At 45.3% G+C, this 22,059-nt stretch overlaps 1 protein-coding gene across 4 annotated transcripts in view; it reads left to right on the forward strand.

Annotated features, from left to right (window-relative positions):
- AMOT (angiomotin) overlaps positions 1-16,414 on the forward strand; it is a 61,458-nt gene extending 45,044 nt beyond the window's left edge. For all 4 annotated transcript variants that reach the window (XM_021405669.1, XM_021405667.1, XM_021405666.1 and 1 more), the window contains 6 exons: positions 4,913-5,062; positions 6,790-6,980; positions 9,223-9,345; positions 9,968-10,200; positions 11,025-11,249; positions 12,251-16,414. In XM_021405669.1, the coding sequence (XP_021261344.1) occupies positions 4,913-5,062; positions 6,790-6,980; positions 9,223-9,345; positions 9,968-10,200; positions 11,025-11,249; positions 12,251-12,351 (1,023 nt within the window). In that variant the 3' untranslated portion in view covers positions 12,352-16,414. The remainder of the gene's footprint in view (positions 1-4,912; positions 5,063-6,789; positions 6,981-9,222; positions 9,346-9,967; positions 10,201-11,024; positions 11,250-12,250) is intronic.

A 22,059-nucleotide genomic window follows, 5' to 3' on the forward strand; every position in this document is an offset into this window, starting at 1 on the left:
TAATGAAAACACCCTGAATATATTAAACAAAGGACTTTGAAGACATCAGAAGTAGTGGGTGGGAGATGAGCAGATGCTGGTGAGTGTTAGCAATTTGGTGAAATAGGAGCTGTCCAAGATGAAGAAGTGGGGTTTGTCTGAGTGCCTGGGAGGGTTTCTGAATCATTGCTAGCTATGCAGGAAGTCTTCTCTTCTTCCCCAGAAAAGCTCTGTGCTCAGCAACGCATCTGGAAGTGGTGAATCTCTCTGCAAAAGAAGTTCCTTTCTTTCCCCTCACCTGCTCTGCCCGGGAACACATTTACCGTGCAGAGGCAGCTCCAGTCTGAAGGATGTTACAGCCCCTACCTCCCTTGCACCCAGTGACTTGCAGTGAAAATTGCTTATCCCTGCATACCCCTGCTCCCTGCACTGTGTGTCTGAAACGTCCATGCCTTCTTCAGAGCCTTTTCTTCTGTGAGGACTGGGATCCCTAACAGAGATAGGTAGTGTGGTTTGCTGAAGACTTTGCTGAGAAGTCTACATTCAGTGAAGGAGAACAGGATTTGTCTGACTTCTAGAGTGTTAATCCCTTTTGTGCTGGACAGTTAGAGTAATAATTGTGTCTAATTCTGATAGGAGCACTTTGTCCTTGACCATTGTTTTTAGACCACGCAAATGCTCTCTGTAGCAGAGAAATCTTCATGTTACCTCCTGCCAGGCATTACATCATCTTAAGAAATCTGTTCTTCGGCAAAAAGATTCTGATGACAAGTTTGAGTTTTCTAGGTTCAGTGAATACATTTGTTTAATCATTTCATTCCCGTATGTTTAGAGTGGTTGATTTGTTTTCCATTGCTGGAAGCCTTGCAGTTCAGGGATATCGATGTGCAGACATTTTCAGAGTTTGAATCTTTCTGGCTTACTTGGAAACAGCTTGCTTTTCAGGTCAGCCAGACTCAGAGCAATGAAGCCTCTGAAACCCAAGTGTATTCTGCTTCTCCCAGCTGCCTCTCAACTGCAGAAAGCAATCTTGACAAGGAAAAGAGGAAATGAAATGAAGACAGAAATGCTTGATTGGGATGCCAGGGAATCTTTCTCATGGTGTTCCCTGCATCAGTTCATGCTTTTGCAAACTAAACTTCTGCAGCATCCCTGTCCTTGCCTTCTCTGCTTTTCTTATCCTGTAGACATCACAGTGGATGTGAACTGGAGACTGAATGCTCTTGTTTTAAATTGTTTAATTAGAAAATCTCGTTGATAAAACTTGGCCTCCAATACCTCGCTAAGACGTTTTCTAAAATAGTCACAGGTTGACCAGGAGAAGTTGTCTGTGCTATTAAAGTTGTGCCATATGCTGTAGGAAATGCTGGGAAGGAATGTAGTTACACCAAAGTGCTCTGCTTTGCTTCCAGACGTGCATTGAGGTTATTTGAGATCATACGGTCTTTCAGAGGTGTTATAATAAAGATATTATTATAAGTAAAATGCTCTGTATTTTCACAGCAGCCTTCAAGGCAGAATAGTTACAATACATCATGTGTGCATGAGCTTGCTTCTTAGTTAAATGTGGTACCATCAAAAGGAAAATTACTATCTTGTCAAATTTGTTTAAAATTATAGATGGAAGGGTGTGACTGCATCCTTGTAAAGCTTCAGGAATTAGCTCTTATCTAGGGCACGTGTTCACTGCAAGGCCTGTTGCAGAGGAAAGAATTCCAGTGTCCTTTGATGCCATCTTCCCTGTAGTAGATGTTACCGTGGCCCTTGGCACGGAGCAGCCACTTTTGGTTCTTTGCTGTGTGAGAGAGGGTGGGAATCCTTGGCAGCTGACCAGGAACAAGCCTCAGTGTGCTGGCTTTTTTCCTTTCTCCCATCTCTCTAATGTCTGCAGCACACTGGCAATACTCAGGAAGCTCTGTTTCCAATACCTGTCTTAGGAAACACGATCATATTGTCAATTTATGGTAATGAAATCTCTCTGTGCTTGGCAGAATTATTTCTGGTCCTCTTTACATCAAGAGGACAGGTAAAGTCAGAGTTAATTCTGTGTTCAAAAAAATATATGCCAAAGCCCTACGTTTTCTCAGGTTCATAATTCCTGTTGATGCAGGAAGACGAAGTGTGTTTTGTGAGGGGAAGTAAAAAGGCTGTATGAAAAGCCACTGAACAAGCTGTGCCTGTACATTAGGTCTGGTGCATGAGTTAGGCATGTGCAGGCAGTGCAATTAAGTTGGGCAACAGCTTGTGTTGCAACGTTTCACCTGCAGGTTGGGCTGATGGGAGCACTTTCAAAGTGAACATTTCAGCGGAATTTCTGTGTCCTAATTCTTTTTTGGCTGGGCGCTTGCTATTCTTTGAATGCTTGCCAAAAAGTTAATCCACCTATATATGTTCTCAGGTTTATTAATTATGGCACTCGTAAAATGGTGTTGTTGGTTACCTTTTGCAAAGAGAACTTACGCTGTGTTAGAAGACTGAACAGAGTTTTAAGCGCTTTGCGGTAGACAGTGAGAAACCAAAGATCTGTCCTTCCCCCTCACCCTTAATTCTGTATGCAGAAGAGTGGCAGAGATCATGTTTTCACGAGGTTACTGGTCTGCTTGATGCAGTATTTCTTTGCTGATTGGGTCGTTTCTTACTGTTGTGCAGGTAAGCAGGCTCCCATGCAGAGCCAAGGTGTTGGGCACTCACCACGTCTCGGTTCTGCTGCTGACTCATGGGTTATCATTTCTGCCTAGTTACATAACTACTCTGAGCTACTATTAATCAGACTGTAATACTGGTGTATTTATTGGAATCTTAAATCAGTGTTATTAAACACTAAGATCTGGAATAAAAAGATCTATTAAATGTAACACTTTGATGGGTTTTCTGCAGAGCAGCAGTTGAATATTAAGTTGTTTTAAATGTCCCTCCCATCCCAAATGAGTTTGAAATCTTGAGCAATCAAAGCATAAAAATACCTTTCTACTGTACATGCACTGGTGGGAAGGCCTTTGGCTGGATTACTCACTCGTTACTGTAACTTTTATTATAAAATAGCTGTTTGGGGAAAATCCTCTAGGGCAGCAGCATTCATGCTGTGAGGTTAGGTGCCTGCTGACTTTATGAAGAAAAGAAAGGGGTACCATGTCTGGGATTAATAGTGTTTGTAGACTTCTCTCTCTGCAGTCTCTGGGTTGCCTCAAGGAACAGGAGTATGAAAAGGGAAATTTTTGAAGAAACACATGATAAGACCTTTCTGGAGGGAAGGCACGATGTAAGAACGGCTCATTTCATTCCAATCAAAGCCCCGTGAGCCTGGTATCCTGTTTGCACCGTAACTTCCAGCAAATTCCTTGGGAACACAAGAGTAGGACCAACAAACGGTACTTTCCCAGAATACTTTCCATTTCCAAGAAGGACTTCCTGAGCCCAAAGTAGTGTCCTTTGTCTTTAATATCCCTCAATGGACTTTTCTTCCATGAGGCTGTAGAGCAGCTCTTGGAACCCGCATAAAAGAATCTGTGTTTTGTGCTGTGGTGCTTCTCCAGGCTTTGGTTCTGACTGCTGGGAAAAGTTGCCTTCTTTGTACTGTTTCATATTTCAGAGTTTATGACAATCACAGCTAATAAAGCAGTGCCCTAGGTTTGCTGCAGAAGGTTGGCTAATTGCAATTATTACAATAATTTCCGTAATAGAAAACTATGTCCCTAAGTGTGCAGTACCCTGTCGATTGGAATAGGGTTAGGCCTGGGGTTGGTTCTGGTTTTTTATTCATGTTTTAGTTCAGCTCTATTCTGCATGACCTTTGAATTGACCTTGCTGAGATGATTCCTGGGGGTCTCAGCATGGAAGTATTCATTGTTATGGTGAGGTAGGATGGCAGTTGTTTGCAGGATGGGCGATGGAGGGCAGTGGCAGGAGTGGAGTAGGTCCCCTCGGCTCACAGCTGGCCAAGAAGATAAGTGAATGCCAGGACTGCCACCATAAGCCAGGCTGCCTCTAGTGTGTGCTTTCACCTTGTTTGTTCTTTTAATGCTGCGGGACTGGAGTAGGATGCCACCAGCAGTTTTCAATGTTGCACTGAAAAAGCTGTTCCCAACTTGTAAGCGTCCTGGTTTTATCAGTATTCCAGATCATGACATCACACGACAGGCTGTTGGGTGCAGAGGCACAGTGCACTGCAGAGCTGTGTTCTCTGGTTTCTCTAGCAGCCTTATGTGAGTTCTGACTCTCCATGAGGAAGATGCACTGGGCTGTACTGCATTTCCCAGGAGTCCCCATATGATTTCCAATTCTGGGTGGCGGAGGAAGAGCTCCCTTGTCTTTTCTGGGAGGTGAGCTTTGGTGGAGGGCCTGCCTACAAAGGCATGGACTAAGTCTCTTTCCTCTGGTTTTATTTTTGGTTTGTTTCGATTTATTGCTCTTAATTATTCTGTATTATCTCACATTCCTTTTAATAAACCAGTTTCTCCTATCTCAATTGGGTTTTTTCCCTCTTCCTTCCCCCCTTTCTCCCAAGGGGAGGAAGAGGTGTTGCGTGGCCAACTTTTTGAACCATGACAACAGGCCAGCTTTAATTGCTGTCTTTGCTACAGGTACCTCAGTAATATGCACCAGGTCACTTGAATGCCCTTGTCACCAACCCAGGTGCCCTTTCTAGCACGTTGCTGCTCTCAGTCATTTACAATAGATCCATGCCTCAGTTTCCCCGTCACTACCATGGGGATATTGAGGGCAACAAGAAGAAATAAACCTAGCAGGAAGGTTGACATGGGAAGGACTTCTAACATCATGCTTATTTGGAGTCCAAGGCACCCTGACAGTAGTAATGTGGACGTGTTCCTTCTGGCTGGTGATGCTGTGTTCTGCAAGCCATACAAAGCCAAAAGTTAACTCACATGTTCCCCTTATTTAAGTTATGTTATGTTTTTTTTCCCTTTTGTTTCAGCTCAAAAAGAAGCAGGTCTATGTTGAGAAAGTGGAGAAGATGCAACAGGCCTTGGTTCAGCTGCAGGCAGCATGTGAGAAACGGGAACAGCTGGAGCACAGGCTGCGGACCCGGCTGGAGCGAGAGCTGGAATCTCTCCGGATGCAGCAGGTATCCTGTCTTTCTCTGGGCCCTGGCTAGGCTTCTTGTAGGATTTGACACTGCAACATGCACAAAAGAAAGGCAACGGCTTATTCCATCTTGTAAAATCAGCACATTTTTTCTTTTGGAAACTATTATTTTGGCCTCTGTTTTAACTTGAGTTCTGGTTAGAAAGGAATAAATAAAACTTAGATAAGAGAGCAACAGTCTATCCGTCCTATAACAAGAGAGGCATGTAGCTAGATGGTGTTCTATCTTTTAAGTAACTTGGTTATATGAATTCTTATATTATTTTTAGAATATCGCTTACAGTTTGAAATTTTAAGTAGAAGTCATTAACAACTGGACCAAAAAGAGAGGCCCTTCAAAAAGCTTTTCTTGAACAAAAGATGTACGCAAAGCTGCCCAAACTGCAAAACCAGTTCTGTAAATGCAGTTGTTGGAAACAGGAGCTTCATGTAGAACATGTTCTTGGAATTGTAGTGTGAGTCGTTTTCAGTGGAAAAAAATGGATGAGAAGTAGATTGTGCAGAAGTGTTGCAAACTGAGTGGGAAGTTTTATTTCAGCTTGCATCGAATGTAGGCCTGCGTCATATTTCCAGAATAATTTACAAACCTGACAGTTCACCTGTATTCTAATTCATGTTTAGTTTCAGGTTAAATTTGGTCCTCAGCTGCCACATCTGTGTAGGAACAGATATTTAAATAACAATTACATTTTTATAATGATTTTAGTAGGAGTTAACGTAATTTGATAAATTTTCTTCCGTGTTACCTTTGGAAGATGAGGTAATCTGAACACCAAACTTTTGACTTTGAGCATTAGTCAAAGCAAAAAAAAAAATAACTTTCTTGTCATGGTTTAAGAATTCTGAGCTGAATGTAAAGCAGATTACATGCCCAATTTGTTTTCAAGTCAAGTGTCATGCCAGTCCCAGATAAGACTTCCATGTAAAACTATCCGTTTTATCTTTGCACTTTCAGCACAGCAAATCTCCATTTTTTTTATATTGATTTATTAGAAAAGGTTGTCTGTCTTCCAGATCTTGTGTTAGAACTACATTATTTTTAACCACCAGCTACTTAATCCACAGATACACGAAGATCATATTGACTTAGTATTCAAATGCTCTAGAAATATTTTGGATTTTTTTTAAACTCTGATAAATCTTGTACGCTAGTTAGTGTTTTGCTGGAACAGTGTTGGAAGTAAGTCCGAGTTACTTTAGGTAGTATGGACAGGCTGGGGACGTCAGACTTGAGTAGCCTATCCAGCTCTCTGACACACTCTTGTGGCTTTCTGTGTGGGCAAAGGCCTTAAGGAGTATTTTCCTTCTCAGATACCCACTTGTTAGTATTGACCAGCTCTGGAGTAGCAGAAGGAAACACTCTAGCACGAGTGCTGTGACTTAAGCTGTCTTTCTTGGGAGCACTTCTTGGTATTTTATGGCTTCTGAGCTTCAACATTTGGATATAGAAGGAGCCTAGCTTGCATTATATGAGCTTGTTTCCAGGTTTGGACATAGTGAGGCTGCGCTGTCCCGCAGGTGTTTCAGGTTAAACTCTAAAGGAGACCGTTACATCATGCAGTCTGCCCCACATGGCATAGCCACTACAAGTTCACTCTGGGGGGGTTCTTACAGTAGCCTTTACCCCTCAGAGAAAAGCAAACCAATCAACCCTGAGTCTTACGGGTGCATCCTGAGACTTCTCTTTGCTTTGCTTTTCAAAATCAGCGTCAGGGTACATCTCAGGCTGCCAACGTCTCGGAGTACAATGCCACGGCACTTATGGAACTCCTGCGAGAGAAGGAAGAAAGGATTCTTGCTCTGGAAGCTGACATGACCAAGTGGGAACAGAAATACCTGGAGGAGAGCGTGATGAGACAGTTTGCTTTGGATGCAGCTGCGACTGTGGCTGCTCAGAGGTAAATTAAACTATTCATAGTACAGGGATTATTTTATTTTTCCTATTGAATTTTCCACCAAACGCTGTTGTCATATCACCCTCCCACTGTACCTCTCCTTGTGGTCCGAGCGTCTTCTCAAACCTCTGCATACAAGTGGAGCTTGGCTGCTTTTCCTGGGAGCTGTGTGACTGTTAACTATTAGAAACTTTTTTACAGGGGAAGGTTCCCTCACATGCAAGAGCCATTTTCCAGACTAGAGTTGTCCCAAGCCATTCCTAGAAGCTGTTGCTTCAAAAATAGATGTATGAGGAGGGTTGTTGGCGTTGTTTTTCTTTTTTTTTTTGCCTTTTCAAACAGGAGTCAGTCCTTGCTGAAGTCATGTGGGATGGGGTGAGCTTGGTGATTCACATCGTTTGCCCTGAATGGCTTGCTTGTTCTCCAGAATGTTTTTGCAAATTACTTTGTGGTATTGTCCTCAACATGGTTACTAACCAGAAACATCTACTAGGAAATTCTGCTCAAAACATTCTGCTGTGTGTGGAGAGTAGTTCTTGTGGGGGTGGGAAGGGAAGGGTGTCTGAAATTGGGTAACAAGCTCACATTCCAATGCAGCTGTATGGAAGCACTTATTATGGTTGTAAATAGGCCCAAGTCTTCAGCTAGCTGGTAAACAAGCGCAGTTATTGGAGAGCAATTCTTTAACTTCAGGTGGTGCTTACATGTAATTTCATTGATCACTAGTTTCTGTTTCTTGACAGCAGATTTTATTTTAGATTGTTTCACAAACGAGATTCCAACAGGGATGTTATCGCAGCTGGCTTCCTAGCACATAAGATCATACTGAAATTACAGGGGGAAAGTTGCAGATCTGCTGTTTTAGCATTTAAAGACTTATCTTGCTCCACAAGCAGGCTGTTATTTTGGGGTATTGATGCTTCTTGTGAACTGTTTTCTGCCTCCCCAGAGATTCTCTAAAGGCTTTTGCTACTGCTTGGCCCTAGAGGCTATGTTATATTTTCAGCATGCACTGATAAATAGGGGTTTGGTCTATTGTTTATCATGGAGTGAGAGGGGATGTGTTAAGCCTGTTCAGGTTTTGTTAAATGAACAAAGAATGCTTTCCAGTCAGGAAAGAGCAAACCTCTACTTTTCCGTTTCCTTCTAGCTCCTTCTCCCTTAAAATAAACTGTTCCATCAGTACTGCTGCCAGTTCACATGCAGTTTATAATAGCCTTCTCAAAAACAGGCTGTAAGGGATTTCACTAATTTCAACAGTAACCTCGTCTATACTGTGTACAAATTTGCTTTCCTTTTTCTTTGGTGGTAGAAAATAGCATCCCTTAGGAAGATGGGGTTGCAGGAAGGATGCTTTACTGCACAGGCAGGAACTTGGGTCAGGTTAGGGCTCTTTGATGAGTGGCTTTCCTATGCCCTTCACACCAGTGTGTTGCTGTTCCTCATCTGAACTTTTGCAGGGTTAAATGCACATTTACCAGACAGTTCTTAGGCCTGCAGGGTCTGAGAGAGGAAGTTTCTTACTACAGTGAATTGCAACTATTGGTAACTCTGGTATTTTAGTTATTACTATGTTAACACATAGCTATGTCAGTAATATCCTCCTAGTGTTAGGAATCATACAGTGATATAGAGCATAGTACAGTGACTTTGTTCTGACTGTACAGCAACAAATAGGGTGACATATTCATTATGTTTTGGTTAATTGAATGAACAACCATCACAGTGTTAACATCAGGCACTACACGGAATTGATCATAAACTATTTTCAGCCCACTCTTAAGTTTTTTGGACCAAGTTGCTCAGAGTTGCTTAAGAAACTTTAACGCCTCGTTCCCTTTGATACTCAGATACCCACTTGTTGGAAGAGAAGGGGAAAAAAACTTGCATCTGAAGCAAAATTTGTACTTTTGCAGTTGAAGAAAAGTGCCTAGAATTCTATACCATCTTTTCTCATCCCTGTCCTTGGATTTGCCCTGTCAATCTGTTTAAGTTAGCACAGTACATCAGTTAGGTCATAGACTGGCCTGAGATAGACAGTAAGTTGACTGTTGTTAGTATTATTTGCATATTTATAATCTTTTTTTTCATTGGGACTGGGAGTGGGATTTTCAAAAGATGCTGAGCCAGCCTAAACTCAAAAACAGTAGATGTTGTTTGTTACTTTTGAGCAATTATTTAGTGCTGCTAGGAGGAAAACAGCATGCTTAGCTTGCCCTTCATCAGCTCTACTGCTTGTTCCCAGGGACACGACAGTGATCAGCCACTCACCTAACCCTAGCTATGACACCTCACTGGAAGCTCGTATTCAGAAGGAGGAAGAAGAGATCCTGCTTGCCAACAGAAGGTGTCTCGACATGGAGGGAAGGTAAAATGCAATTTGTTTCTATTTGACTACTTTAGGGAGGGATTCTAAATGAATTATTTGTTCAGATGCCTCAGAACCAGAAATTCATGTGTCTTCACCAGTTGCAACAATGTAGAATGCCAGACATTCATTCGACCAAGGAAGTAACTGCACAGCAGTCCAAAACCTGTCTTTAAATTTCGTGTCTAGCTTATTCCTCTCTCTTCAGGGCATCTTCATCAGACCCCAAGTTCAAGCCACTTTACTGTCTCACAGAACTGTTTTTCCCAGAGTTTTTCCACTGCAGACTCCCCAGTCTTTGTAAATATTCTTTTTTTTTTCTGTTGGCCTCGTGTCCTACCCATAACTCTCAGCCTTGCTTCAAAACCTCTTCCATGCCTGTTCAGAGCAGCTTCCAGTAGCCAGAGGTGGATAGATATCTCAGTGAAGCTCTCTGTGTACCTGTACAGGATGCCTCATACGCGGTGCCATTGAGGGCCAGTGAGCAGCCAGTATTCAAGGTGCCCTCTCCGTGCCTCCCCGAATGCCCAGGGGAGTTCTAGTCGTAGCTGTGCGGTGCTGAGGCCTCAGTCCGAAGTGGCGAAGTTCAAGCATATTGTTGTCCTTTGTCCTTCTCAAAAAGGATCAAGACTCTGCATGCTCAGATCATTGAGAAGGACGCCATGATCAAAGTCCTGCAGCAGCGCTCCCGGAAGGAGCCTGGTAAGACGGACCAGCTCTCCTCCATGAGGCCTGCCAAGTCACTGATGTCGATCTCAAATGCTGGCTCAGGCTTGCTGTCCCACTCATCCACGTTGAGCAGCACTCCCATCCTGGAGGAGAAGAGGGAGGACAAGAGCTGGAAAGGCAGCCTAGGTAATTTTTAAATAATAGTGACAATTCAGAGACACCAGTCACTGCCTATAGGGGAGGCAGGAACAGCAGAAGGTAGATGTCTGACAGACAGATTGACTGGCTTAGTATTCAGAAAAACTTTCTGCAAACAGGATGGAACACACTTGGAGCAGCTGATTGCTTTAATCATTTTTGGGGAAGCAGTGACTTCTGATGTCCAGGCTCTGTCATGAAAATTTTCCGGCCTTAATTCCCACTTGGTTTGTACCTGATATAAGCAGTATTTGAGATCTGGTTTTCAGAGTTCCCAAGCTTTCAGGTGGGTTGTTACAGCTGTCTGAGGGTGTAAAGTCTTCTTCAGCCAGCAGAGATACAAATCAGGAGCACTGTCCCATAGGGTTGTGCTTGCACCAACATGACTTCTGTCTGAAATGGCTCGGCACCATTGTTTGGAGAAAGCAAGTCATATCAAAGTGAATCTTAGATGAAGTTTTTCTTTCTGGAAAGAAGTTGGACCCACAGTCTTCCCTACGTCTCTGATAAGTAAATGAGAATCTCCTGTAGCTGGTTTCAGGGTGTGCAGATTTATCCATCCACAACTGAGCAACTGCTAGGAGTCAGGGAAGTAGGATGATAGTGCCAGCTTGCTTATATTTGCATGCAGCAACATGAGAATACTGCTACTCTTCAGGTACCTCAGCACCAAGTGGTGAAAGGTGCTGTGGAAAGGTAAATTAGAGCTGATGGCTAAAGCACAGGTCCTAGAGCAAGTACTACAGGGAGGGGCAGAACTGATTCCAGTTAGTTTTTGGGATTGTGAAATCTCCTTCCCTTTTTCCACAAAGGTGTTCTCCTGGGAACAGAGTATCGCTCCGAATCCATTCCCTCCACGCCCTCTCCTGTCCTTCCTTCCACCCCATTGCTGTCAGCCCACTCTAAAACAGGCAGCCGGGACTGCAGCACCCAGACTGACCGCGGGAACGAGCAAAGCAAAGCTGCACCTTCCCCTGCAGCTCCCACACCAGGACGACTCCCCGGTGCCAGCCTGCCCTATAGTGCTGACAAAACAGGTAAGGAATCTCAGCTGCCCTCCCACAATGGCCCGTGCCACTGGCTACTGGCAGTTCTGCTCAATTGGGCAGGCTCTGCTGTCCCTTTTTCTGTTCAGGAAAGATGGGTTTACTAGTTGTGGGTTTCAGAGGCAAGCTTGGCCCTGTTCTGAGAAATCTCAAACACTCTGAACAAAAAAAAGTGATGCCTTTAGAGTGATATGATAAGCATGGACACACTGAGTAGAGAGGTACAGCAAAATTTAGGAGTTGGAGCAGGTATATATGCAAATCCAAAGATAGTTTCTGAGTCAGTCTCCTCTGAAGTAAGTTGAGAGTGGTCCGTGGGCTTTAAATAGTGTATGAAAATGAGCTGTAGAAACTGGCCACTTCAGTGGGTTTTCAAAGCAAAGTGGACTCAGTTAAGAGGGAGACAGAAGAAGGGAGGGTAACTACCATGATAAAGCTGTCTCATTATTACACTATCCCATTGCGGGACCAACTTCAGCATTGGTGTAAGTGGATCAAGTTGATAGTGACTATCGCAGAGGCTGAATCTTCCCACAGAGCTCCGAGCTGGCAAGAGCTGCTCATTTTCCAGTCCACTCTGCCAAATCAATGCAGATTACACAACCTTGCCTCTTCTACTTACAGACACATTACAATTATGTTGTTCTTTATGGAAGAGTGAATTTGGCTGGTTTGCTGTGCATCTTGCATTGAGGGAAGCAGGGGAACAGGTTTTGTTTGTGGTGAAAGTCTACAACTGGCTGCATTAGTTTAAATGAAGTCTCGTTTTATATGCTGTTGTGTATTCATGAGAGATACTGAAAGGGAATTTCAGAAAATATCTTACATATGTGAAAAACTGTGTTTTTTGTACTAGCTGGTAAGTTGATAGGTGTCTTTTGGCCAACTGTAGATGACTTACAATGTTAACCTCACTTTTCTGATCCTGTCCAGTTCATCTGTGATTGAAGTTATAGCTGTGATTGTCTCTCTTGTTTTCCCTCATCACATAGATGGGCCACTCTTCCACTCCAGCACTCTTGAAAGAAAAGCCCCTGTTCAGACCATGGGGCAGGACCTCCCAGATGGAGAGATGGTAGAATACCTCATCTGAAAGGCTGTACCGGATCTGAGCTGGGATTCAATAGCAAGAATTTTTTTTTAAAGACAATTTTATTGGGAAAAATTTGTAGTACCTGAGTAATAAAAGAACAGTCAGCTGTTTGCTGTTGTATATTATGTCTCAAAAGTTTGGACAGGTTAATTTATAATTTGTTCTAAATTATAAAAAAAAAAAAAAAATCCACAGTGCTTGTTCTTTGAAAGTTCCCCCCCTTATTTGTTAAATACTGGATCTGGTAATGTCTGGATAAAAATCAAGAACTTAGGTGCACTACATCTTTATTTCATTTCAGTATTTTTAAAGCCTTGTCTCTTAAACAGAAGTACCTACTCTAACAGCTGTTGGCTATTTGTCCAATGTGGACACAGTATGAGGGGTAGAACAGCCTCATAGTGATGGAGCCAGGGACTTAGCTGGGAGCATCACTTAATGGTTTCAGGATGCAAGTATTCGCAAGCTGAGAAGCTTTCATAAATTTGAGCTATGATCAAGGGAGTTTATCTTTTCACTCAGAGTAAGAATAGGTATTTCTCATTCACAGCCTGGAAAGATTTCCATTTTCAATATGGTAACATTTTTTTTTTTCCAAATTGTATTATGTCTTAAAAAAAAAAAAAAAAAGACTCCGGTGATTAATGTAACATTTCACATTTTCAGTTGCATCGAAAAATTTGCCATAGTCTTATACGTAAGTACTTGTTCAATAATTTATACAGTGGATAGTAAGTAATATATTGCATTCATGTTTTACGTAATTTAAAAAAGGACGTTTTGCTGACTCAGTCCTGGTCTGTTAGATCAGATTTCTGCCATTGTAATTTCATTGGTGTTAGTGGAACTTCCCCCAGTTTACAGTAGTGCAAGCGGCAAGCCCTGTTGCTTTCCAGTGTTACAACGTTAATCTACTGCTTCTGTGAAGAACTTTCTCTGTAGCAGGTTTTTCTATGCTTCCCATGCCTTCCTTTGTATGTCCCATGTTCTGGGAGATAATAGATTCTTTTTCACATAGCAAAGCCTCAGAGGTAGAGGTTTAAACAAGAGCTCTGTGTAAAGTTTCACATGGAAAATTCTGTCTTTAACTAACTAGAGAGCAGCTTAAATAAAGAGCCAGAGGCATTGCAGAAGGAAGTTACACATTCTAGTTGTCAGGTTCTCCTTCATATCCTTGGGGACTAGCAAGAATGCAGCAATGCTTTGGTTGCAGATGCTGTAAGGAGATACTAAGACCAATAGACGTAAATGTTTGAGTATTTTTCTTACTGTCTTTGCATTTTATTAAAACAGTTCAATATTAATTTCTGTTAAAACTTTTTTTTACTTGAATGTTGAGATGTTTAATTAGCCAGTAGTCACAGGTCAGCAACCTGGCTAGCCTCTGCTTTCTGGGCAACGTTAGAGTAGCCAGATTTTTATTTCAGATCATTTCACTTCAGAAAAAAAGGAAACTCAGCAATTAATCATCCAACAGCTAGTGAATGTCCTCAATTCCTACTTAGCTGACACTACTGATACGGTGTCCAGTTGAAATGGCCTTACCATTCAACAGATGTAATGTGAATGTTACCATGGAGGGGTGGGAGCCGAAGGGAAGTGCCTTCTCTCTGCTGCACAGGTGACGCAGCAGTGCCTAACGATCAGCCCTGAGCTGGGTTCTGTTTGTCTTCCAGTGACAGTCACTTAGTAAAGCAAGGCAAACAGTTCCCATCGCTTCTAGCAAATCTGCTGCTTGTTAGTATTCCTCAGCCCGTACTCCAAGCCCACAGAAGTCAGGGTGGCAAAATGCGTACGATGTACGATATTTAGACTAAATCTAAGTGGCCTGGCGTTACCAGTGACCTCTCTAGTAGGTTGCGCAGTCTCCCTTCCATCATCGCCATGTCACACGCTTCAGAGCTGCACTTTAAGGCTTGGACTGTCTCTGCTAAATGGGTCAGCACTGCTCTGCAGCGTACAGTAGACCTTCCCTAAGCGTATTCTAATATTCAGTTTGATTTAATTCTCCACCCCTTTCTAGACAAACTGTTCATGCCTCCTTTCATTCCTTACATTTATTTCTCTTGACTTAATTTCATCCCATTATATGAAGTAATGCCCACTCTGGATGATTTTAAGTGATTTCTCTTCCTCCTCCTCAGTTGCTGGAAATGCAGAAGCTTTTCTTGTTAGGCCACTGTGTTCATCTTTCTACCATTTCAGCATCATTTTCTGAATTATATTTTGTGGTTTGGGCTTAGACTGAACAATAAGGGAGATGGGATGCCACTGGGGTGTGCATGAGAGGGAGGGAAAGATGTTGGAGTGCTTTCTGTTCTTTTAAAGTCAGGAAAAATGATGTTCCAGTTTTACAAGTGCTTCTTAGTAAGAACGAAGTTCTGCAGCTGTAAAGCTCTGGATAAACAGTTCCAACTCACTTGAATCACATTAATTCTAAAATGTGTAGGAACATTTTGATCATTTACAGATACAATCTGTTTTATAAGACTGCTTTTCTGCAGTCAGTGTTGGCTGGGCTAGGTAAAATTGTTTATTCTCTGTCACTCATTGTTTTCAAACTGAACTCCACCGCATCCTATTTTTACAAACAAAAAATAGGACATAAGAGCTTTCTGTGAGTAAAGGACAGATTCTGCACAGTGGCTGTCTCCTCTGGACACGGCAGCCAGGTGGACTTTGACAGCCCAGGCCATCAGGATTGCAGTAATCTCAGTGGTTCTATGCCAATTCAATTAATTCGGAAGCAAATTATGCATTTTCACATTCCTTCGGCCAAGTTCTTTGCCCTGCTTTATGGTTATGATTTTTCCCAGAAACAAATCCCCCGAAGCTTTTGACGGGGAAGTTTGAGGTCATCTTCCTGTGCTGACAAATGGAGCCATCAGGAATGTAGTCCTCCCCTCGAGCTTCCTCAGAGCCACCCTGATGTGAATGTAATAGCGCTGCTTTCTTCGAGGAAGATGTGTACTATAGTCCTCAGTCTCCCTGTACAGATTCTTATTTTGTTCTTAAACAGAAACTGCTTTAAGGAGACAAACTGCACACCTAGTTCCTTTTCCTTCGGTAGAGCTTCTTTCTAGTAGAACGTGATTTTTAACACAGTGATTGCAATGACCTTCTTTGCAAACCAAAATTCTAGACTAAGAGTTTAAGAAAAACTCGGATGTTAGAAGCAGAATTGTAGCTTTTATAAAAAAATAAAAATAAAAAGCCACATATTCTTCTTTGTAGAATAAAACAAGAAAATCAAATGTAGTTACTTTTCCTCTTTCCTTTCCCTACTTACAGAATGGCCAAACTCACAAGTCCTTTCCTCGGGCAGTTCCTTTGAGGATGCTCGTGGAGCAGACTGGGGTTGGGAGGCTTTTGTTTCCAGCTGGCCCACTCTCCTTGTTAACTCTGAGCAGCTCCTGCCTGGCAGCTCCCGGCCTACAGCCATCGTTGTCTGGGGGAACTCCTGGGGATCTGAGCTGCACCCCAGGAGGCTGCAGGGGGTGGCTGAGGTAAGCAAATGCTGGCAGGGAGCTTAAATACAATGTGGTCTGTGCCTCTGCAGGCACGTTAGTGGCAATCAGAAGAGTGTGAGGCCCTACAATGGCATTGGCTTTGCTTTGGTTTTGAGGCTACCTGAGCGAGGGGACTTGTGGGGCTTTAGGCCAGAACCATTTCCAAGGATACCTCCTGCTTCAGGAGCCTGCCCTGAGTGTGCCGACTGCATCCGTGAGCCAGGACAGCACGCAGGAGTCAGTGCTGGCACCTGTGCAGCAAATGCCAATAATAACTGACCGAAGGATGTGCTTTTCCATTGCTTACAAAACGGCCACGTGAAATGGGGCAGTGAGGACGGCAAAGCCCTGGGGCGCTCGGGCACCCCCTGCCTCTGGGGCTGGCATGGCTCGAGCCAGGGTGGGGGCTGTGGAGTGGGCTTCTCTTCCATGTATTTGTATAGGAACTGTTTTTTAAAAGCTAGCATTCTTATGTCTAGAAAGTAAAAAGACATTGTAAAATGTAATTGTACTGTATTTATGAAGAAAATACATTTCTTTTCAAAAAGACCTTACTCTAAGTTTGTTTTAGAGTCTGACTTCCAACAACACCATCTTTGAGGCTTTCAGAAGGATTGAAACCCATCTGCTTTGCTCTTTTGTGTCTAACTCTACCCTTAGGGCTGTGCTAAACTATTGAGGATTACGGAGAAGATGACCACCTGCCCTCCCAGCTCGAGCAGAATCCCTGTTACTCCAAATTCTGAGGTGTTTGAACACTTGCTTTCCCTCAGCATGGTATCTGCTCAGGATCAGCAGTGGTGATGCTGAGATAACTGGGTGCTGGTGGGAGCAGTGCGGTGTCCGAGCTTTGCCTCCATAGAGCAGAGACGGAGCCAACCGTTTGCTCTCTGAGCTGGATGTGGTTCCTGCTGCCTGCTGAGCAGGACCGGTCCCCAGAGGGGCATTGCTCAGAACTCTGCCCTGGGATTTGGGTCTCCCAGTCACAGAGTAGCAGCTCTGTGGGGCAAATGGCTTAAAACCCATTTCCCTTAAGCAGACCTGCGGACTGAAGGGCCAGAAACAAGTGTGCAGCACGCTGCTTTGCTCCAGGATCCAAACCAACAAAGCACTGAAAGTTCAACATTTCAGAACTTTAGATGTATCAAGATAATGATGTTTTTAATATAAATTGATATTGATGTGAATTTTGTGGATTATTTTCCCTCTTTATTTAAACCAAGCTTATTTTGTGATTTGTGAATGAGCTGTCTTGTAATTCAGCTGTTGAAACGGTCCTGAAGTCTTTGAAGATTATGGCAGCTCTAATTTTAGGGAGGAAAAAATAAGCTTAAATATGTACTAAGATACTTTATAAATGTCTGTCGTTATGTTTGCAGCTAGCTATAAAGGTATTTTGTGTGTTTTTAAAGAACAGATCCTGTGTTTTCAATTTTTTTCCACTGATCAGCTTGTTTTATGATTAATTTTCTAAATATGAAGACCTTATCGATCATAAAACAAACATAATCACCTCATCTAGTTCTTGCTGCCAGGTGGCATCTGTCTTCATGTTTTCACTTGATAGGAGATTTTGCAAGATAAAGTAATTGTTCATTCCAGTCTCTTCCCTCAACCGTCGCTGTTGGATTTCTCTCCGAGCAGTCCTGCAGCTGCACACAGAGCTGCAGACTTCCTTTGTTTAATCATCAGACCAACAGCACTGCTTACAGCAGCCTCCAGCTGCGGAGCCTGTGCCCATCATCTGCAGTGCTGCAGTGCTTTTCAGAAGCCCACGTCCAACCGCACGTGAGTAGCCTGAAGTCGTGGACACGACAACAACACGACAGCCTCCAATAGACCAACAGGCTTTTTGTTCAGGTATTCAGGTCCTTTTTTTTTTTTTTTTTGCCTCCAATTTATTTTTCCTCTCCCATCGTGCTGTCAGGGGGAAGGAGCCAGGGTTGTGAGGAAGGAAGCTTGTTGTAAGTGGTCAGCGGATGCATTTTTTTACTGTTGACTTTTGGAATTGATCCTAACGTAGTTATAGCCTCCCTTGGTTGCCAGTGCTTTAATAAATAACAGCTTGACAAACCTGGAGCCCGCTGGTCAGTTTAGCGCATCCATCCCCTGCGCTTTCAGGGCTTTTGATGTTGTTTCTATAAATCTCTCTAGCATGCCAGAGCAGAAACAAGAAGACTCAAAAAAAAAAAAGCCATCCAAAACCAAAACAAAAACCCAACGCAGCTACAGAAGCTTGCTAATAGCTGGCTTATTTAGCAAACCAACTGCAGCCCATCTGCAAACGGGTGTGAACAGAGTGTTTGGACGTTCTGCAACGAGCGCCCTGGTAGCAGCCCAGCTGGGAAGAGGCTGCTGCCAAACAGCCCGCAGCGAGCCTGGGCCGACTTGGCTCTGTGCAGCGTTGGTTTGGCTTTCCACATCCCCTAGTCTCCCTTGGGAACACGCTGACCTGCCCTCTTGGACATCACCGTCCACCAGAGGCCATCCCATGTGCATCTTTCAGGTGCATCGTGGTAAATAATGTCTTCCTTGACCTCCCTCAGCATGCCAAGGTTTGGTGCTTAGAAGAGGAGAAAAAGATGAAAAGGTTGACCTCTGTAGGAGCAGGTTTTTGCCTTCCCATCCTGCTCCCCAAGGAAAACAAAGCGGGTGCATGTTATATTGTTTGGAACACTGCTCCGAGTTTTGCAAGAAAGAGTAAAATGTGATGGTAGCAAGGAACTGGCCTTGCAAAGGCTCCTTTAGGGTGGTGGTTAGATCTAGGGAAGTGATTGAAGGAGATAATCTTCACTTTTGTGTGTTAGAGGAAAACTTCTGAGGGAAACCTCCACTGATCATTTGCCAAGAAGAGTACAAGCCGCTGAAGTGTAAGGCCTGTACATACGTCTACACGCACACGTTCAGCTGGATGCCGGAGTGTGTCAGAAGCTGGATGCAGGGTGTGTGGTTATGGCTCACACAGACTGGTTTTTAAATGCCAAATTGTTCCAGGAATGTCACTTCTTGGGGGAACAAGCCGCTTCCTGGGCCTGCCCTGTGCCCTGCCCGTCCCATCCCCAGGGCAGTGACAGCCTGGGGGCAGCACCAGGGGCTTCCAAAAAAAAGCAGAGAAAACAGAAGGATTGGGGATTGCTTAATTAGAAACAGTTTTCTCCTTTAATGTTCTGCAATTACTTCAAGGTCAGCAGAATTATTAGTATTATTAATCACTGAATTTCCAGAGAACTGAAGTTAATAGTACCATAATTGGGCCATGCCATACAGCAGTAATTGCTGAGTGCCAGCAACCAGCTCATTAAGTCTTCCAGCCCTTCTCTTGAAGCAGATCCCATTTCTCCCAGTTCTGCACCACGGGTAATTTGGCCTCGGAGGGGTAGGACTCAAGGAAGGGTCAGGGAGGCTGAGGCCTGGTGACTGCTTGTCCTGCATCCCCCTCCTGCTGCCCATGGGGAGGCTCAGCAGAGGTGCTTTGGAAGGGACATGGGGTGTGCGAAGGGGAATAAAGCTGTGAAGGGGAAGAGAAGAGGAGCAGGAACGAAAGAGAACAGGTGGGTTCTCTGTTCCATGCCCTGGCCGTAGCTACCAGTAAGCTCAGGGTTAGGCTGAAGGGTGAGCTTGTCCTTGTCCTACATCACACATGGGAGACCTTCCTCCTCCTCCTCCTACCTGCTTTGCAGACTCCAACACATCAAACCCTTGCACCGTGCACCCCGAGTCTAGAAGCAAATAATCATTACAACCTAATTGCATTAGTGCCAGCTGCAAATTACCTGCAAGCGGAAACCAAAGCAGTTACAGTAAGAACGTGACATGAAGCTGTAACAGCCAGCACAGCTGTGCACATCGTGCTCACGCTGCAGCTTGGTGGCTTTGAGTGCAGCACTGCGGCCCAGCCCGGTGCCCCCTGGGCACTGAGCACGGCACTGCTGGAGATGCACGTCTAGGGCTAGTTTTCCTTTTTCTAATTTTTTTGGGGGGGCGTGTGAGAAGGAAAGGAGAAACAAAACCATATGTCTGGGGACACTGGGGATGGATTCCAGGGAAGTTTTGTTCTGGGGTAATGTTAAAACATTTCACTGGCGCTTTTTTCTCCATACATGTGTGTGGGGTTGGCCTTTGTTTTAAGGAGGCTGTCGTAGCTATCCCCCAGCGCCCAAAGCAAATAAACCCCAAACAAAGCATCTCAGCAGCTCTCGGAGCTCGGCTCAACCTCCTGCCTCTTTTTTCTTTGTGTAGGGGCCGTTGGGGAAAGAAAGCAATGTTTATCTTTGAGACACAGAGCTGGGCTGAAAACATCTGTATTTTTTTAATTATGGGGGATTTGAAGCCCAAAAATGTTGTTGGAGAGCTGAGGTTCCTCTTGTCGCTTTTCCTGCAGCCACGAGTGCGGGAGATGAGGTGTCCCTGGGAAAATGCCGAGGCAAGGAGGCGTTTTGGAAAATATCCCATCTGGTTCCCCTCTTGATTGTCATAGAAAAGCCTCATTTGGAAGGAAAGCTCACTCCTGGCACAAAGTGATGGACCAAGCAGCTGCAATCCGAAACGGGGCTAGTTCACAGCAGTCACCCAGGGACCGTTCCCTGGTGACCGGTGTCACTGCACTACCACGGGGCGTTGTGGAGAGACACAGCCAAGGGCCAGCGCTGTGGGGCTGCTCCTCTGCTCACTTGTCCCATAGATAGGTGTTCCTCTGGCTTCCCATCGTCCCGCCTGTCCTCTGCTCCTATCCCAGCACTGCAGCTGTGTAGGGCACAGAGCTCGCTGGGAGGAGCGGTTGCTTCATCCTCGCCTCATCCAAGGCACGGGAGCAGCGGAGAGCTGGACATCTCCAGTGTCTGGCACAGAGAAAATCTCAGTGGCTCGAAAACCAGCCTCTGCTGTCCTCCAAACCAAGGAGGCACAGGGACGTTGCCTGGGCATGGTGATGGGGATGCACGTCTGCTCTGTTCCACGCTCCTCTGGCCTTGCGGTGTCTGTCACCTTGTTGCTGTGATTTGGATGCAAACTCCAGGCAAACCACCACGGCCCCGCAGCTATCCCCGCTCTGCCGGACGAGCACTTTGAAGCAAGTGCTTTGCCAGTGCCAGAGCCAGCAGGTGGGCTCTGGAAACCAACATCTGTTCCGTGGAGGTTCAACCAGAGCACTGCATTTAGCAGCAGCGTTTGGTTTCACAATGGCGTCTCCACCTGGAGCTGAGCAGAACTGCTCCCACTGACAGCGGGAAGCAGAGGGTTGCTGACTTTCCTAAATATCGATGCTTTATGAAACGACTGCTTCGTGCTTCATAAACAGCCGAGTTGAGGGGCACGTCTCATTTGCCACCCAAACGGTGCCGGTGGGGCTGCGGGTGGGCAGGCTTCTCAGCAGAGGCGACGAACAGATTGGCAGCCGCATGGCCGGGCACCCTGACGAAGTTCCTCTGCACTTCCGAAAGCAGGCGGTGCCCGCCTGGTCAGCCGAGAGGCACCGGGCTGCGGAAGGCGCGAGGCGTTCCCGCGGCTGTGCGCTGTGGGAAGAGCAGGAGCAGGGAAACCTGGAACGTGACTCCCTTCCCGCCACAGCAAAGCGCGCGCTCACGCTGAGCCGCGGGTGCGGAGCGGCGGGCTGCCCCTAGGTGGCGCTCGGCTGCAGCGCAGGGACGGAGCGGGAAAGGCGGGAGCTGCTGCGGCCCGGCGGAGCCTTTGTCCTGCGGCGAGGCTGGAGAGCCGAGCTCAGTGCGGTCCGCCGCCCGCTGCACCCTTGGCCTGCTAGAAGAGGCCTCGTTCCCATCGCAGCTACACGTGCAAGTGTCTCGCTAAATGCAAAACACCCGGCTTAGGCAGGGTGCTGGCTGCCCTCGGCGATGTGCTGAGGGTTACTCATGGCGCCGAGTCGGGCCCTGGGCTGCACCGCGCGCGGCCGCCGGCACTGCTGGTGTTGCTGCACCCCGAGCACGCGCAGCGGCCCCAGCTCTGGGGCTTTCTTGCAGCTCTGGGCCGCGCTCTCGGGAAGGGGCCGCGGCTCTTTCTGCAGCCCGGCTGCACCCGCTCCTCGCCCCGCGGGAACCGTCTGCAGGTGCAGGACTGGGTTTCCCTGTGTACGAGAGGTGTTTGCCCTGAAGCTGGAGGTTCGTTCGGCACCAAGGCGAGAGGAATAACAAGTAATGCAGTAAGAGGTAATTAATTACCTACACTTCTGCTGCACAGCCTGGCTATT

Source organism: Numida meleagris, chromosome 8, assembly GCF_002078875.1.
Source record: "Numida meleagris isolate 19003 breed g44 Domestic line chromosome 8, NumMel1.0, whole genome shotgun sequence".
NCBI classification, from domain to species: domain Eukaryota; kingdom Metazoa; phylum Chordata; class Aves; order Galliformes; family Numididae; genus Numida; species Numida meleagris.